At 37.5% G+C, this 18,060-nt stretch overlaps 1 protein-coding gene across 1 annotated transcript in view; it reads right to left on the bottom strand.

Moving 5' to 3' along the window:
• LOC110948374 (melanopsin-A-like) overlaps positions 1 to 18,060 on the bottom strand; it is a 44,348-nt gene continuing 26,288 nt past the window's right edge. The window contains 5 exon segments of the mRNA XM_051939762.1: positions 1 to 2,464; positions 2,467 to 2,560; positions 7,124 to 7,195; positions 14,460 to 14,651; positions 14,771 to 14,942. Of these exon segments, the coding sequence (XP_051795722.1) occupies positions 2,361 to 2,464; positions 2,467 to 2,560; positions 7,124 to 7,195; positions 14,460 to 14,651; positions 14,771 to 14,942 (634 nt within the window). The 3' untranslated portion in view covers positions 1 to 2,360.

The following is an 18,060-nucleotide window of genomic DNA, read 5'->3' as shown; positions in this document are numbered from 1 at the left end:
TAAAAGTGTTGCAGGATTTAGCAACATTTTTATTTAGAAAAATAAATAAAAACACAAAACATTTTGTACAAAGAAAAACAAAGTAAACATGAAACCATCACTTCATAAAATCAATCACATCATTAAAGCAAAATGGAACATATTCATAATATTTATATTTGTTCTGTCATAAAGCCATATTGTTCTAAATACATGGAAGTCATACATTCATCGATGAGTACTGCAGGACGAACGGGCAACAAATGGGAACGTGGCGACCTTTGTTGTCTCGAAAACTAAGATTTTAACTTAGTTGTTCATAATTTAACAAAAAAAACGTGTCAGAATTTACTTTGAGGTGCGAAGAAAAACAGTCATTACAATCATAGTCAATGACGCAGCATTGAGGAATCTCAAAGGGAACTGCAAAAGTGGACAGAGAGTTTAGAAACGTGACGCTGAGGTGACTGATGACAATCCTGAAACCACACATTTATAAAAACATTAACCTGTCACTTGTATATAGATATTAAAGAAAAGGTATGGCGTCGAGAGGAATGCAAATTTAAAAAAAAAAAAAAAAAAACAGAGTCCAGGACACTCACTGTGTTTGTGGGTCCATGTACTGTGGAGCTGTGACACATCTGTGTCCTGATGAGTCTGATCTATGTTAGCTGATGTCACCAGGAATGGAAAAATCAATCGCAGAGAGCCAGAGGGGACAACAAGCTGACTGTATCCTCTTCTGTCCTCTCACATGGGTGTTGGTATGTGTGCCTGATTGCCCAGTTTAGAAGTAAACACCTCACATTAAAGCTGCAAGTGTTGCTAAAAGGCTATTAAAAGGCAGGGAAACCGAAACAAGAGGCCAGTTTCTATGGGTTTCCTATGTGTGCATTTTAACGTAAAATCACTCATTTGTGGTGGTAAGTCTAATTCTGAAGGGCCTCTTTCCTTATTTTTCTGCATTTTTAACAAATAAGTTTTAATTAATCTGAACTTTCAGCAGATTTACACATATATTTTTCTAGAAACGTTGTGTAAGTGCAGTTAGCTTGTGCTAAACCCGTTTGCAACAAGCTTAAAGTGGCTTCAATTTCAGATAGCTGCAAAGTGTTGAAGGTACGTGTCCACCAGAGCCAGCAATTTCACGCTTACCATTCAATGTCTATGTGAAATGCACCGCGTTGCATGCTGGTCCGGTTGCGGTGCATTTTGAGCTGTGATCCGGTGCCTTTCCCTGGAGTGAGCAGCAGCTCATTTGCATAAAGTAGACTCGACTTCTACTTTATGCAAATTCCATGCTGCGTGCAGAGGTCCAACGCATCGTGAATCTTTCATCAATGCCTGAACTAGCCGTCGGTTAGCTAAAACGAGGACAGATTCAGCTAAAGCACAGCTTATTTCTTGCCTCAAATGCATTCAGAATTACTTTTCGCTGAAGTGTTTTCGAAATAAAAGAGAAAGTTTGCAGATGGGCCACCATGTTGGTGTGATGCATCTACCGGACCGAAAGTCTGAAGGGCCATCATGTGGCCACCTAGTGGTCTGCTGGTGAACCACCCACCAAGATGCCATACGTTTACATGTGGGTTGTTTCCAACGGATCTAGAGGACATGTAGCATTAATGCTCAGAGGGATCGGTTCTTACACATAATTAGTGTTTATAGTACAGTTGGAAAAGCAAAAGAACCTATTCTAAATTACTATGAGCCAGAGACTGGTTTGGAAACATTGTTTGCGATACCAAATCATCAAGTTTTAAATCTAAAATACGGAACTACTGCGATTCTGTCTGCATTGCTGGTTGAATTATATTGTTACAAATATGGCTCATAAACACTGTGCAAAAACAACCTTAACATCTCTGATTTCTCCTATCAAACTCATAACACGGCACAATAAAATAATGTACCAAACAAGGGAAAAAAAACAGTCTTATGAATGAACAAGATAAAGAAGACGTATAATTTACTTTGAAATAATCCAAAATGCATCGTTATTTAAAGCAAAACATTTTTTTTGTTTGTTTTTTGGTTTCTTTATCTCAAATACGAAGCTGAACCGATAATCAATAAAAGTCAAACTGAGTCACAGACCTTCACATTGTGTGTTTAAGGCTAATTTGTTGCTTCCAGCTCCGAGGTAAACCATCTCCAGCCCCCATGATATGTCAGAAAACGTGTGCAAACAGATACGCCAAAGTAAATCTACTGGGCATTCACGCTCACATACGTTTACAGTACGCTGCATGCAAAACAAACTGAACAAAATGCTCTGGAGTTACCATAACTGCATGCTGGAACAGAAGAGTCCCATGAAGAGAAACACCGAAGCACACATACACGACGAGGTTACACTCTGCTTTTGCACTTTTCGCTCATGGTAACGCTGTCGTCTCCAGCCTGCCGATGTCCAGCGGCTCCTTGGTGACCGAGCTGCAGGTTTTGGTCATTTTGAGGTTGCCATGGAAACCGGGGGGCTGTGCAGTATGGACGGGCTGGATATGGAGGTGACAATGACGGACGACTTGTTCTTGCTCGCCTTCCTTGGCGTCGACTCCCTCACGGCGTTGTCCAGCTGCGTGGGCAGAGACACAGAGAGGCGTTCAGGTGCTCAGGTGAGACTTTTCCACCTTTCCACTGCGGGCATGTGGGTGGTTTGTTTGTGAATAAAGCAGGTGGAGTTTAAGGAGGGAGAGGGTGAAGTTTTGTCAACTGTTAATCTGATTCGGATCGACACGCCTCTCGTCCACTTAACCTGCCAGCGCAAGAAACAGTCACAGCCGATCAAAGGCATTGATCGGCCGGATTGATGAATGGCTTCGTCGCAGAGGATCTGATGGAGTGGGACTGTGCAGCTGAGTTGACCTTCTCAGATCAATAGTTCTGCACTTCAGGGCCTCAGTGCCGTAGCTGAACATATGGAAGATAATGTTTTGATAATGATTTTGGATGTATCTTTTCATCATTGAACAAACTAAGCTGACAAACTCCAATCAGACATTTACCATCTGAACCCCAGGCAGTTTTGACGAGCTTTTTTTCTTTACTCCTGTTAGATTTTTACTCATTTTCACCGCAATGAAAAGTCCTGCACCTCTATGGAAACAGCACAGCCATGACTCCAAGTAAAGAGAACAAGAACACTAGTTTTGTGCAGTATAACATTAAAATGCCATAAATGATAAAGAGGAATCTAAAATTGATGATTATTTAACAAAAATGGTGTCTCTTTCACCATGTCGAATGTATCTTTGAACAACTTGCTCAGTATACTGCTTTTGATCAAGTATGTTTTTTAGTGTAACAAATTATAATTTATTTTTCTCACAGTGTAGCAAAATGTCATAAAAAAGAAAACAACTAATTACTTGTTGCACAAAAATTCAAAGAAGAAAAGATTTATTCTGTAAAATATTGTTACCACCTGCACAGAGAAGACTTTAAATGTCTTTTCTATTAAAATATAGGAAATATTTGTGAAATTATAAGCCATTTCATTTCATTTCATCTTTTTACACCAGCAAAATTTACATTTGATTTAAACAAAGGGAGATTTTATGATCATTTAAAAAAAAAGCTAATTTTTAATGTTATTTTGCATTAAACGTGTGAATTCACAGTCTATTTCTGTAATTTTGAAAATATTTTCAGGTAATTACAGAATGTACAATTTTAAAAAAGTGGCTCTATGCATACTTTACTGCTTGCATTTTTATCAATTCTACAAACTCAGTCTTTGTCACACAGTTCCAGACAGATTTTTTCATGAATGCATCTTTCAACAACTTGCTGATGTGTTTTTTTTTGCCGTGCTGCATTTGTTTTACTGATCAAGTACATTTTATTTAATTCTCAATCTGTCTAATTCATTTCCAGACTTATTGCCAATCTGTTCTGTATAAGCACTGCCTGCATTTAAACCAAAAAAAATTGTGAATGTTTTTTGTTACAGGACTCTTGGTGAGTCAGTCACGGCTTTGTAGTTGTGAGGAACGCTACATTCTTTTGTTTATTTATAGAATCTGGTGCAAAATGGTTTACTATTGGCAATTTTTTTGAATAAACTAGGAGAATATATTGGTTCTGATGAAAATAATTGGTTCATGATCAGTTAAGGCCCGTTGGAAAGTTGCAAATCCAATCATTCTTTCTTTTTTTTCCCCATATATTCTGGCTCATTTAGAGATAACGTGCCTTTCCAACCTGCTGGCAGGTGTTGAGGTTCAGAGGGTTAACTGTATTACAAGTAATAACCAGCTGATTTGTACTCAAGTGGCTCCTAACACAATATTGTTTTCAGTAGATGTTGTGGAGCCACTTCACACTTTCCCACTGGGCATTCAAAGCACTTTATTAAATCACTGCGCTTTGGTGTGAAAGAATCGGCAAAGGATGACAAGTGGTGGCTTCAGAGCCTTTGATTCTCCACGAGCTTTGATTAATATCGATGTCAGAGCAGCAGGAAATGAATGAAACCGGACTGGATGGAAAACACAGTTGATTGGATCAGCCAGAATGGGCAGGAGGAGGGGGGAAAAAGGACGACAGAGATATGGCAACCATTTCACATCACTTTACAGTCACTTTTAAAACAGCTTGTTCAGCTACTCTGCTGGAACTTCAGAGCTATTTTCAGCAAGCTGGTTTAAATGTCATTGAATCATGGAGGGGCGGTGAAGAATGGGTGACATGCCCCTTTAAATAGCAATGAAACACAAATGAGTGCAAACATCTGGAAGTAAAGGTTAAAGCTTGTGCAATTGAAGATTGTTGTCATAAATAATTCCCTTGAAAATCAAACAAGGAATTAATTTTACTGACAAGAGACCTTTTTTTCACAGCAAACATTTGGCTCATCAGAGCACAACAGGTTCAAGTAGAAATGCTGACATTAATGAGGTCTCTGATTTATTAGGTAGGTCATGAATTCTCTCCAGTTAACCAACATGAGCCAAGCTTTGGTCTTAGCTCACCCAAATGGAATATAGTCATCGTTAATTTCTGCAGTGAAAACAGGTCTATTATTGTCTGTGTAGTGAACCTGATGTAGCTTTGAATTCTACAGAACTCCACTGTTTCAGGACATCACACATTGTAAAAAACAAAGCAAAGCATTGACATGTTTTGACAGAAAAATACCAAAAAACATGAAAATACCGTCGTTTTTCACAGTTAAAATCCATTTTCTAGTCTTAAATTGATGTTGGCTTTTTGTTCTGTATGTTAAAAGTTGTATGTTATCTGATGGAAGAAAGTGCTAAAAAAAACCAACAACCTGTATTTACTCATGTTAAGGATATTCTACATCGATGAAAATGCACAAATTCAACATTTTTATTGGGAAAACTGGAATAATTTTACAAAAATATTGCTTATATGTCAACATACAGAACTAATGCTTGTTTTTCTGGTAATTGTCATCATTTTTGTCTAATTTTAGAAATTTACTTTCAGCATTAAACCTGAATTTAACTGTTTTATTTCTTAAATATTTTAAATTGCCATAAATTTGTGATTGAATTTTAAGTTTTTTTTAATTTCAACAAAATGCAAATCTTCTTTAAATAACCTAATCAGAATATAACTAAATTACAAAAATATTGTTGTTTTTCATAGTTAATTAAAATAAATTTTCTAGCCTTAAATTTACATGTTGACTTTTACTGTTTATTGAAGCTTCTACATGCATAAAAACAAGGGAAAAAAGCACATTTTGACTGATTACTAACACTTATAGGTATCATATACTGATGAAAATATATTTTATTTAACATGTTTGCTGTTAAAACGTCTGTAATTAAACAAAACTTCTCTCATTCACAATTAAAATGTAAATCTCTGTACATTTACAGACCCAATACTTGTTTTTCTGGTTAATGTTGTTGTTTATGTCTTATTGTAGAAACATATTTTTAGCATTGATAATATTTGTGAAAATATTTGTGAAATTGCCATTAACTGTAAATGCATTTTAACTGTTTTTTTTATGTCAACAAAATGTAAATTCTAAGGCCATTAAAAAGCTACAGATTCCACAATAAGCATGCAAATTCACGGTCTATTTTTGTAGTGGTATTATATTTTTAGGTATTTCGAAAATATGAGGAAACTTATTTTTAAAAAGCAGTACATTTTTTTGTGAGATTGTGTGGTTTTTTTTAACAGTACACCAGGGACATACCTAAAATATGTTTATTTTCTTTGATAAGTGCTTCAGCATGCCACATGCTAAACTCCACTAAATAAAGAACGGGATTTGAAAACATTTTGAAAACTTTTCAGCTTTTTCGCCTAAAACAGAAATAGATTTAATTTGACATCGTGCATTTCTTTTTAGACTCTTATGTTCTTGTATCACCAAAGATTTTCATTATAATACAACCACGCTGACATAAAGAAGAGGCCGCTCTTGTTATAAAAACATACGGACTGATCTAATGAAAGCATTAGACGTGTGTTTTTCCTGTTGAGTGTAACTGATCTAATCTGACATTAAAAACACACAATAATTATACTCGTACTCTGAAAAAGAGTACAAAAGCAGCCCAGAGCCATAAAAGACACAAACATCCTGAGTGGAGCTTGTTCTTGATATAATAACATACCAACTCATCAAGAGACTTTGTTGTAATGAAGCACATTGCCGTTGTTCAGTAACAACCATTTTAGGGCATAAGAGGATGAAATGATATGTTGTTATGACAGGAATAAAACTGTGGTAAAAGAAAATAATTCTGTGTATAGTCATAATAAGAAAAGTATGTCATTGTAACATGAAAAATGTTATGAAATAAGAAGAAAACCAGCATTTTGGCAGCAATGCAGTGTAATAAGATGTACTCTATATAGCAATATTTACTGCTTTACGCTAAAAATACACCATGAGTGGACTTGACAACAATGAAGAGAACACTTAAAACAATATTTAAAAGTCATGAATAGTGTAACAGTTGCAATGTGACGGTAGTTTTCTGTGCTACATCAGGCTTTTCTACACAGACAATATCCATGCGTAGGATAAATTTGCTGTTTGTTTCTTTTTTTAATGATTTTTTGTGGATTTTTTTGATTAAAAAAACAGAAACAGATGCCACATCTACTGCATAGATCAAAAGGCGGACAATCGGTGGGTCCTTACAGCAGCAGGCAGATGGCTGGTCGGCTGCCGACTGATGTCCGACATGGAGATGTCTTCAGGCTCTGTCAGAGTCTGAACAGTATGCACACAAACACAGCCATTTAGTGTTAGTTACACTCAAAAGATAGATATCAGACAACTATTTGGGCCTCTAGGTCACTCGCATTAAACACAGAGCGACTTTTAATTTGAACATTTCCCAAAGAGAAGCGTCTCTGTTGTAAAGTGTGTCAAGGTTTCTCTCACAGTTTCTGGCTTATTTCTGCAAACTGTACATGCAGGAGACACACTTTCATCGACGTGGAAGTTGTCGTTGCTCTCTGTGCCGGCAGGAAAAGTGGTGACAATGTGAATATTTGTGACAGTGGAGTTATGTCAGTATTGTAGAGCACATGAGCTGTTCTCCACTTGCTTTGATGCTCCTCTGGTCTTTTTAAAAAGGATTGGTTATCTGATTAGAAGGTCAGGAGTCTGTGGGTTCACCACAAATCAATAAGCCAGTCATCAACAAGATGATGTTTCCATAATCTGCCACAACAAGCCTGTAGCCCACTTAGCAATCACATGCTAATAGCAATAACAGTGGAATTCCTTGGACTTTCTCGTGGGGAATTAAAAGATTATATAATCCAAAGCTACAGTCAGCAGCCAGTCGGTTTAGCCTGACACAAGATGTTTTACACAAAGGAAATGTGTTAATTAGTGAACTTTGGAGGTGCTAATGAACAGATTTTGCTATATTTGGACAGAACCATGCCAGGTGTCCCAGTCTTTATGCTAAGCTATGCCAAATGTATTACAGTAAGAGCCATCCTGAGCTTTTCTTCTGAGCTTATTTCAAAAAAGGTCAACTATTCCTTTAATATTCATACTTCAAAGGACCCTAGAAGTTATTAGCTGCAAGAAAAGATTAATTAAACAAAAATCTACAGTCAGTAGCTGGTCAATTTAGCCTGACACAAGATGTTTTACACAAAGGAAATGTATTAATTTATGAACTTTGGAGGTGCTAATGAGCAGATTTTGCTATATTTGGACAGAACCATGCCAGGTTTCCCAGTCTTTATATGCTAAGCTATGCCAAATGTATTACAGTAAGAGCCATCCTGAGCTTTTCTTCCAAAAGGTCAACGATTCCTTTAATATTCATACTTCAAGGGACCCTAGAAGTTATTAGCTGCAAGAAAAGATTAATTGTAGTAGTATCTGCTTTTCCACTTGTTTCCAGTCTTCATGCTAAGCTAAGCCAAGTCAGAAGGTTGTACATTCAGAATTACCACACAAATACAGTAAAAGCGACATTTAGCTTCTCTTCTAAGTGGATTTCCCAAAATGTCAAACCAACCTTCAGTATTCGGACTACATGGCTACATAGAAGTACAAAATTAAAGAATGAATCAGTAATTTTGATGCTAAAATAAGTTGCAATGAAGACAATTTGTACAAAAAAAAAGAGAAAATTGCTCAAAATAAAGGGAAACACGCCAGTTAAAGCATACTTTCTGGCTTTTAATGCTGCTCATCGAAAATTAAGCTGTTCAACGTAGGCAAACTGATATTAATGATAAGTGAAACTGCATCATCTACTATGCAGAGATGGAAGCAGATGGAGGTCAGAGGCTCCTACAGAATGAGCCGTCTTCTTCCTGCCAACAAGTGCAGCACAGGTCCCATCATGCGAGCTGTGGATTAAGTCTGAAAGTCCCAGATTACTGGATTAGTGTTTGAACCCTCTGTAATGGAGTCTTCAGTGAACCTGACCTGCATGGCAGCGCGCCTGCATGTGTGTGCTCGCATATGTGCATACATGTGGGTTACTTGTGTTTTGCTTGTCAACTAAGATGATTACAGGGAGACGGAAATGCTCCATATTTTGGATGTCCCACATCGACCCGCTGCTTTCCAAAGGCCTGACAGCACGGCGGTTGTTGAAACATAAAACAATACAGCACACAAAAATGTTTAAATAACTCCAGGACTTTTTAGGAGAAAATGACAAGTTACTAGAGACGCTCACATACTATTTAAACTATGGATAGACTGATTATCGACCGATATTTGTCATTTTCCTGATTATCGTTATTTTTGTTGACAGATTATTGATGAATTATATGTGTTGCTTCAGGTTTTATGGAGCCTCTTCTCTCTGTCTGTCATCACTCTGTGGTCTCAAAAATGTCTCGAAAGCAGCAAAAACAGAACAAGAAACACAAACTGTTGGCATAAAACTGGGAAATTAGCTCCCACTGACAGTGGCTAATGCTATGCTGACGGCTAAAATAGAAGGCAGCCACAAATTACCTTGAAAGAGAATTTGGAAAACAATAATAAACAACATTTTAAGATATGGACCTTAGTGTACAATTAAAGTGATAGAAAAGTGAATTATTAAGAAGATAGAGAAGAAAATCACACATAACTGCAAGAGACAAACTAATGAATCTCAGTGAATCCCGCATAAACAGAGGAGAGCATCCGAATTAAATTACTCCTATTTTTATTTTAAATAATCAGTTCTAATCATTAATGACAAAGCCTAGTTATGAATGACAGATTCTCTGCTTTCACACGATTTGTTCTATATCGGTTCTGATTATCAGCCATCACTATCGGCCCCAAAAAGAACCCACATCCGTCGATCCCTAATACTAACGAATTTTTAGGTAGTAATAAGTTCATACATTGTTTCTGACGAGCTCTGAAGGAACAAATAAGTGGCATGAACTGGTAACCACTCATTCATTTCTAATTTTTTACTCATTCGTGTTTTTTTTTTTAATGTTCTGTTTAGTTTTTTATTGAGGAAGAAATTATAATCATGCAGTCCTCCTAACAATCACATATGTGAACAGCAATCAGAGCGGAAATTTTGGAAATGTGCTTTTTCTTTCTTGTCATGTGCTACATGAAACAGTTAATAAATCACAAAGCTAAAATCGGCAGCTGGTCAGCTTAGCCTTGCACAAGACATTTAAAAAGGAATGACGTGTTAATTTGTGAACTCTTGAGATGCTAATCAGCTGGACCGAACCATTTGTCTTTCCACTTGTCTTCAGTTTTTATGCTAAGCTAAGTTGTGCAACTGGTTAATTATTGAGGAAGAACTCAGTGTTTTTCTTCACTTTACCTCAAGGCCAGTCACTGCTAGATAACCCTAAAGTAGTAAAAAACTACTTAAAAACCATTCCGTGTGATGTGAACCTGCCAAGTCTGTTGGGAAATCAGCAAGCATCGAGCACCTACTGTCAGAGGTCAGGCCTCCTGCTGGCCGGAAGAAAAAGGTAAGGAGTGCTGCTGACGCTACGACCCTGGAAAACACTCCCTCACCAACTGCTCCACTTTCAGGCAGCTCTCAACAGCCCAGAAGCAGAGCTGGAGCAGAGATAATAACAGGTGTTGGTGCTGTGGGCGAGTCCACCGAGCAGCCGAGTGAAGATGATCTGCAACAACAGACACTCGCTTCGTCCTCCACAGCATCAACAACTGGGCTCAAGAGAAGGCAGACAAGGTCAAGACTGAGCCCTGCAGCCAGACCGATGTCTCCCGAGGAGGTGCTGTACGTGGGCTAAAGAGTAACTGATAAATTAGATCAATTTCTGTTTACTGCATTAAAAAAGTGACTTTGCTCACCATCCCTTCATATGCAAATATGTTAAAATAGCACAAATATGGAAGCTCTGCAGGCATATGAGCCTTTAAAATCACTTCTTAAACTTTTAGTAGCCTGATTCTATTTGTTCTAGTGTGTTGTATCGGTTATTGATTTTGATGCATGTGTATTTTTTTTAATTCTTTCATCTCACATACCATATATAGCTTTGATGCTTCATACTGTGTACTAAATAAATGGGGCAAAGCCATCACCACACATGTGATCAATCGTGTTTTCAGCGTATCGAACCACAAATGGAAGAGAAAACAAAGGTGATTGTTCACGTCACCCAGCAGCCGAATCGGACACGGATTACGAAGCATGAACGAACGGTTGATGCGAAAAAGACTTTCAGCTCTGCATGAAGTAACGCAGTGTTCTCTAGAAACCCAATATCAAAAAGTCAGTGAACCTATTTTAGATTACAGACGTCCTGATCAAGCTTTTGTGTTTTTGTAATACTGAGTCTCTACTGATGCAAAGCCCAATCTGATGTTTTTATTCAAATAAATAGTGATAAAATCTCTATGTCATAACTCAAAACTATGGCTGCGTTCAACTAAACAACAAGTTTGTCATCAGTTAGTCACAGAAATAGCATTAATAAGTGATTGTTATGGCTGTTGTTGCTTTCAAAAAACACAAGACGTCCAAAACAGTCCGATTCGTCTTTTGAGGAGGAGGTTTACGACTCACTAATTTAAAAAGCACACACGGAGATCTACTATGATTCAAAAAACAAGTTTGAGATTTATTTTCGTAAACACAAGTTAGGTATTCTCCGTTGTTGACTTTCTAGAAAAACAAAAATAACATGATTTAGTGGTTGATAAACTGTCTCACTCCTCACTCCTTCAACACAAAAAGCAGAGCCCTCCAAGCGACAGCTGATCGCTCTCCCTTAATCAAGGGAGTGGGATGGCTCAACAAGTAGGAGGCAGGTGAGCAGTTAATCATAATCACAATTAGCAAAATGATCAAAATAATTCAAATAATCAACATCATCTAAATAATCATAATTTGATATACCATCAATTAATAGAAATAGGCTCCAACAGTGATAATGTGATCGACTTTTGTCTTTTTTTTTTTGGTGAAACCATCAATTAGCCAAAGCTTAAAAGGAGAAGCTACTTCATGAATGTTCAGCTCACTGCAATATTGTTTGAAAACGGAAATAACAGCACACATTTTGAAAAAAATGGTCCACTTATTCACTTAAAAAACACCAAAACTAGAGAGTATGAACATCTGATTGTCCATAGAAACACCTTATCCAGTGTTGGAAAGAGAGCATCTGCAAGCACTTTAAACTGGGTATAGCTGCTTCCAAACTAGCAGTGGTAATGTTAGGTAGATAAGTGAGAGCATTTTTGGTGCAGTTTAATCCCACCTTGACCTATTTGACTCCAATGACGTGACAACCAGGTGAACTAACCCACATGTGACCTCCAGTCCTGTCCAGACATGAACAGGTCCACAGAGGTGAAACTGAAGAAGATGTCTGGGTAGAACACATGGCTGCCTTTGACTTGATCTAGATGACTTCACCGTCCATTAAATGTCCATTAGATGCTGCAGGGAAACTAGTTTGTTGAACTCTGAACTTCTTGTAGTCGTGCATGTACACAGCTTTCCAATTAAAAATGCTATTTTACGTGGGTTTGCATTCAGTTTCACTTCTAAATTAGCATAAAAAGTGATTTTATAGCTGCTGCGATCAAATTCCACCAATAAAGGCTTTGAGTTGGGATGGTAGCGGTTTAAAAATCTCATCTTTATAAGTCATGTAAAAGTCATAGTGATCTGATCTACTTATTCTTTATGAGTGAACCTTAATTTTTATGACTTAAAATGAAAAAAATGCGCATTTAAAGGTACAGATGGGGAGTTTAAGTGATACTGAAACGCTGGAATCACAAAGTATTTACAGGGAGGACTCAGCTAATTACACGCTAAGGAATCCTGGTTATAACGGCGAGGAGCTGGGATTTTAAAAGGCTTCCAACCAACATGATCTCATCGAGGCGCATGCTATGAAACACCAAACATAAACATGACGTCTATTGACTTTAACAGGACTCCAAAACAACATGAGCTCACTTCTCAGATCTAAAGGAGGAGGATTTAGATCGGCTTTGACGCAATGACAAAACAGAAGCAAAACCTCCCAAAAAACGTCATAAAACCACAGCGAGAAATGTTGAACTGACCTTTCATAACACCTATCTGACAGGTAAAGAAATAAAGTTAAGACTGTGCGACTTCAAAATCGCATAGATCAAGTGTTTAACCATCTGAACCCCAAATCAGTTCCTGGTCTTTATTTCCTTCTGTCACATTTTTACTCCATGTGGGCTCAATTTTTCACTGCAATATAAAGTCCTCTACCTCTTTAGTAACAGCACAACCATGGCTTTGAGCAGAGAAAACTCAGAATTTTATTTGGCACAGTGTGATATAGTTAGACTTCCAGAAATTATATATATGAAAAAGAACAGGCAAAAGTTGAATTGATTATTTTTGTTACAAAAATTGGGAAAAAATGGACCCACAGGTGTTACAAATGGCTCTTTCACAATTCTGAATGTATCTTCCAACAACTTGCTGCTCTGTATACTATTTTCGAGCCATGCTGCATTTATTTTATTGATCAAGCACATTCTTTTCCTTAGTTTTTTCTGCTTCTAATCTCTCTAATCTGTTTTCATGCAAGTCTTCTTTCGTCTCTACTTGAATACAACCTGTCATTTAAATGAAAAGTAAAAGAATTCTTTTTCTTTTTCTGTTGGTCGCAGCTGAGTCAATCATAGCTTCTTAGATGTAAAACGGAGCACAGATTTTTTTTAATTTTTATTTTTTACAAAATTTAGTTAGTGTTAATTTTTGGTAAATTTCCGAAAGATGGTGATTTTGATGAAATGACAGGATTTTAAGCTTAGATTTGGATAATTACTGGAATAGTTTGTCAGAGATAATTAGTTCAGGGACCACGAGAAAGTTGGAATCGAACAGTTTTGTTTTTATATCACATTTTTAAAAATAGCATGTCTTTCAAACTTTCCGGTGGGTTTTGGGGTTCAAAGGGCTAACCCTTGTGTCGTCCTGCAGGTCAAAATTGACCCATTTTAAAGATTAAAAAAAAAAAAAATTTTTCATAGTGAAACTTCTGATGTCTACATTTTCAATTTTTATGGTGGAAAAAAAGAAATGTTAAAAATGTTTCGAACGTTCCCCCCCAAAAAATCAACTGAAATCCAGCGAATTTCACTGGATTTTGGCTGATTTTTTTGTGAATGTTCTTAAAGAAACTATCAGAAGTTTTTCTAACATATATGTACCGGTAATCATTTTAGATATTTTTAGGATTTTTTGGAAGATTTTTACTCATTTTTAAAAAATATTTACCAGAATTTTCTTGCCAAATTTTTGGATTTAAAAAAAAAAAAATCCTTTAAGGGAAACTTTGAAGGAATTATTGGAATTTTCTTCCTGAAGGTTTTGCAAATTCTCAGCAATCTGGGGATTTTTTTTTTTTTTTGCAGATTTTTGGGATTTTTTTCAGACAAGGAAACAATATTTTTTAGTGCCCGTAAATGAGGACAACAGGAGGGTTAAAAAATCAGGGTGTATTAAAGTATATAACTAACCTTATGTTTGCCAAAGTCAGGTGTTTTTACTCACGGTGATCTGAGAAAGGTGGCATAAGACCGGGTCAGTTGGGTTGTGGGCAGCGGCTCTCTCAAACTCTCCTGTGGCGTGACCTCTGACCTTTGACCTCTGGCTGGTGTGGCGCACCTGTTTGACATCATTGGACACCTGACGGCTGACGGGCGTTTGAGACGAGCAGTCGTCCTCCGTGTCCGAGAAGTGGGCCTGAGACAGAACAAAACCCCCGACACACAAGGCTAAAGTCAACAACTCGTAGTTCAAAGCTCTTTGTCGAAGGAAGCGTAAGACAGACACATACCATATTAGATATGAGGTACACTCACTGATTCGCTCTCGGACTGGGAGGAGTTGCGGGGCTTGCTGGGGCCTTTGCATTCGGACTGGCTGGTGAGGGTTGATCGGCGGGTCGACTGGAAGCTGCTGCTGCTGAAGCGATCTCTGCCGGTCATGCAGAGCAGCACTCCGAGGTAGGGAATGTACCGATTGATGGCTGACCTGAGGGATGGAAACATTCAGATCCACAATCAAATCAGGTTTACAACACGATAATGAAGTGTAGAGCCACTTGAAACACCTGGCGGTCGACCTGATGTCCGCTCTTAATTAGGATGCAACAAAGAGCACACGAATTCTAATAAAACATGCAAGTCGGTGACCTCAGCTCCGACATGACAGCTCTGTGATGCCACGAGAAAAAAAACTAAGAAAAATCCCTTCAGCCAGATGGTCAAGAGATTCAGTTCCTAGAAAGTTGGATTTAAAGGATTGGAAGGGGTTATGTCGCATCTTGCCAATGTATATGCAACAACCAGTGGTGGAAAGCAGCTAACAAGGTTTATAAAGCACCGAACGGTTTAGGCCCAAAACACTTTATGAACCATCTCGACCTCTGAGGTCATCAGGTGCTGGTCTGCTTTCAGTCCCTAGAGTTAGAACTAAACACGGAGAAGCAGCGTTTACTCATTATGCTCCACACATCTGGAACAAACTCCCTGAAAGGTGGAGGTCCGCTCCAACTCTCACTTCTTTTAAATCAAAGCTCAAGACTTTTCTGTTTGCCACTGCTTTCTTATTACAGCTTATTTGAACTTGTTTTAAATGCAAATTGTAATTTTATTTTTGAATATATTTCTAATTTTCCTTTTCTTCTTGAATGTTTTATTATATTTGTCATTTTAATTGTGCTCTTTTATGCTTGTCTGAATAGTTTGAATGCTTTTAATGTTTTAATGTAAAGCACATTGAGTTGCCCTCGTGTATGAAATGTGCTATACGAATAAAGCTGCCTCGCCTAACATTTTATTAAATACTCTGACATTTTGGGGCAGTTGTACTTTGCTTGACTAATTCCACTTTTTACTATTTTATTATCAATATTTTGTTATTAATTTACTTCTATTGTTGCCTCAATTCAGAGGCAACTGGACGAGCCCTCAGTAGAGGGCAGAACCACGCCCTCTGCTGGCGAAAACCCTGTCCTCCCTATACAACTGATGCAATATGTATCAATTTTGATCATCGTACGTATCTCCCTCCCTACTTGATCTGCTGACCTGTAACTCCACGACTGAGCAGGGGACCTTAGACTGATCTTCAGTGCCAAGTTTGATTATCCTGACTTCAGCGGTTGCAGAGATATCGGACCGGACATAGCCACATACATACATACATACATACTTACATACATACTTACCCAGCCAGATACCGCACCGAATGCAATAACCCCACCGACGTACCCATCGGGCGTGGTTAAATATTGTCTTCCTGCTTCAGTAATTTATTTAAAAATTTTAGTTTCTTGTAACTTGTAGTCAACTACTAAATTATGTTTTATCATACAGTACATAAACCCTTTAAGTCTTGTATTCAGCATGATACAGTTATAAGGCCATGAATCCTAAAAATGAAAAAATAAAAGTTGAATTTCCTTTATTTGTTTGTTTGTAAAGTGAGCTCAGTCAGTAATGGTTTATTTTATTTATTATTTATTTATTTTTACCAAATTTGTTACAAACCATTTATTTTTGGCAATAGGAAATGGGACACGCAGAATAAAATGATTTTAAAGAAATATCATGAGCTTAAGTTTAGTTTTGGTTAAATTTACTCACAGTAAGGCACATCACAGAAGAGTAGTGTAATAAAAGTTCAAAATCAGATGATTCTTTTTGTCCTTACAGCCACTGGTGATGACAAAAGGTGTCATTCTGGCAAATTTTTGACAACAATATGTCTTTCAAACTCACTTGCTGACTTTGGGGTTCAGAGGATTAAGATAAGACATGACAACCAGACTTTACTTTACTGATCCCAGAGGTCAAATTCACAAATTAATAATCCGAATGTAAAGGTATTCTAATTAGTTCCATCTTTACCAAGTTCAGCATTAAAGTGAAATTAATTAATCAATAATTATATTTCCAGTAACTGATTATTAACAATATTACAGTAAATATTAAATGGGCTATTCTGCATTATATGTAATGGTGCTTTTGGTACATTCCATTCCACTGACAGAGTATTTATAATAAGAGTCATGTTTCTTTTCACTAAATAAAAAGATCTTGGCACTTCATTCACGAGAGAACTCAGCTGATTCGCACTTCATCAAAACAATGGGATTACCCAGGAGCTGCAGAGAGCTGAGCTGAAAAAAGAACCACTAATCTGCTGTGTTTCATTACATTCATCGCTGTCATGTGGAAAAAGTACATTTCATTATAATTGTTGACTTTTTCCAACACATTTGAACAAGCAAACACCGTATCTACAGATAAAGCTTATACACTCAAACAAGTGGCACACAAAGCTGACATTTTGTTGTCATTTTCATTATTTAAATCCATAAAAAAAACTATTCGGCACATGGAAAATACAATTATCACACCTTCAAATCCATTAAATAAGAATCCGAGGTTCCAGATGAGGTGTTTCGAATCTCTTTAGGTAGTGGCAGGTGGAGTCTGTCTTATTTAAAACTCTGACATCTGTAAGGTCTGAGGTTCTGTTTACTGTTGAAGTGTGTGGCGTCATCAGGCCGAGATCTAAAGAGCTTTCCGAAGCTTTCCGAAAAAAAGGTTGTGGATTTAAAAAGATAGAGTACCTGAGAGAAATCATTCCAGTGTAAGAAAAAGCATCTACGAGTGAAGTCATTTTCAAACAGCTGTCAGTTCGTCTGAGACTGCTTGTCCCAGCACATTCAGCCCTAGAGCAGACTGTCTGATGCGAAAAAAAGTCTTCAAACATTTTATTACAGCGTCTGCAGGTAAATTGCAGCTGTTGGTATCAAGAGGTCGCACAAGTTTGATCTGCAGGGGAGGCGAGCCAGGAAAAAAGTCTCTGCGATCCAAAAAGAACATTAGAACAAAACTCCAGTTTGCCAGCGAACATATAGGCAAAGAGCTGGCTTATTGGAACAATGTGCTCTGGACAGATGAAGCAGGAAAAGTGGACATGTGTGGAGCAAATGCAGCATTTTAGTTGAAGAAGCTCACACCAACTGTTAAGCATGACGGTGTTTCCACTCCATTAGTACACTTGATATGGTTTGAGGTTTCTCTGCTGCCTTGAGGTGTTTGCAGCTCGTAGCCACTATGAAGTTTGCATCATATGA

This window comes from Acanthochromis polyacanthus, chromosome 19 (genome assembly GCF_021347895.1).
Source record: "Acanthochromis polyacanthus isolate Apoly-LR-REF ecotype Palm Island chromosome 19, KAUST_Apoly_ChrSc, whole genome shotgun sequence".
Classification (NCBI taxonomy): domain Eukaryota; kingdom Metazoa; phylum Chordata; class Actinopteri; family Pomacentridae; genus Acanthochromis; species Acanthochromis polyacanthus.
The sequence above is the reverse complement of the archived record's forward strand: the minus strand, read 5'-3'. Positions and strand labels throughout refer to the sequence as shown.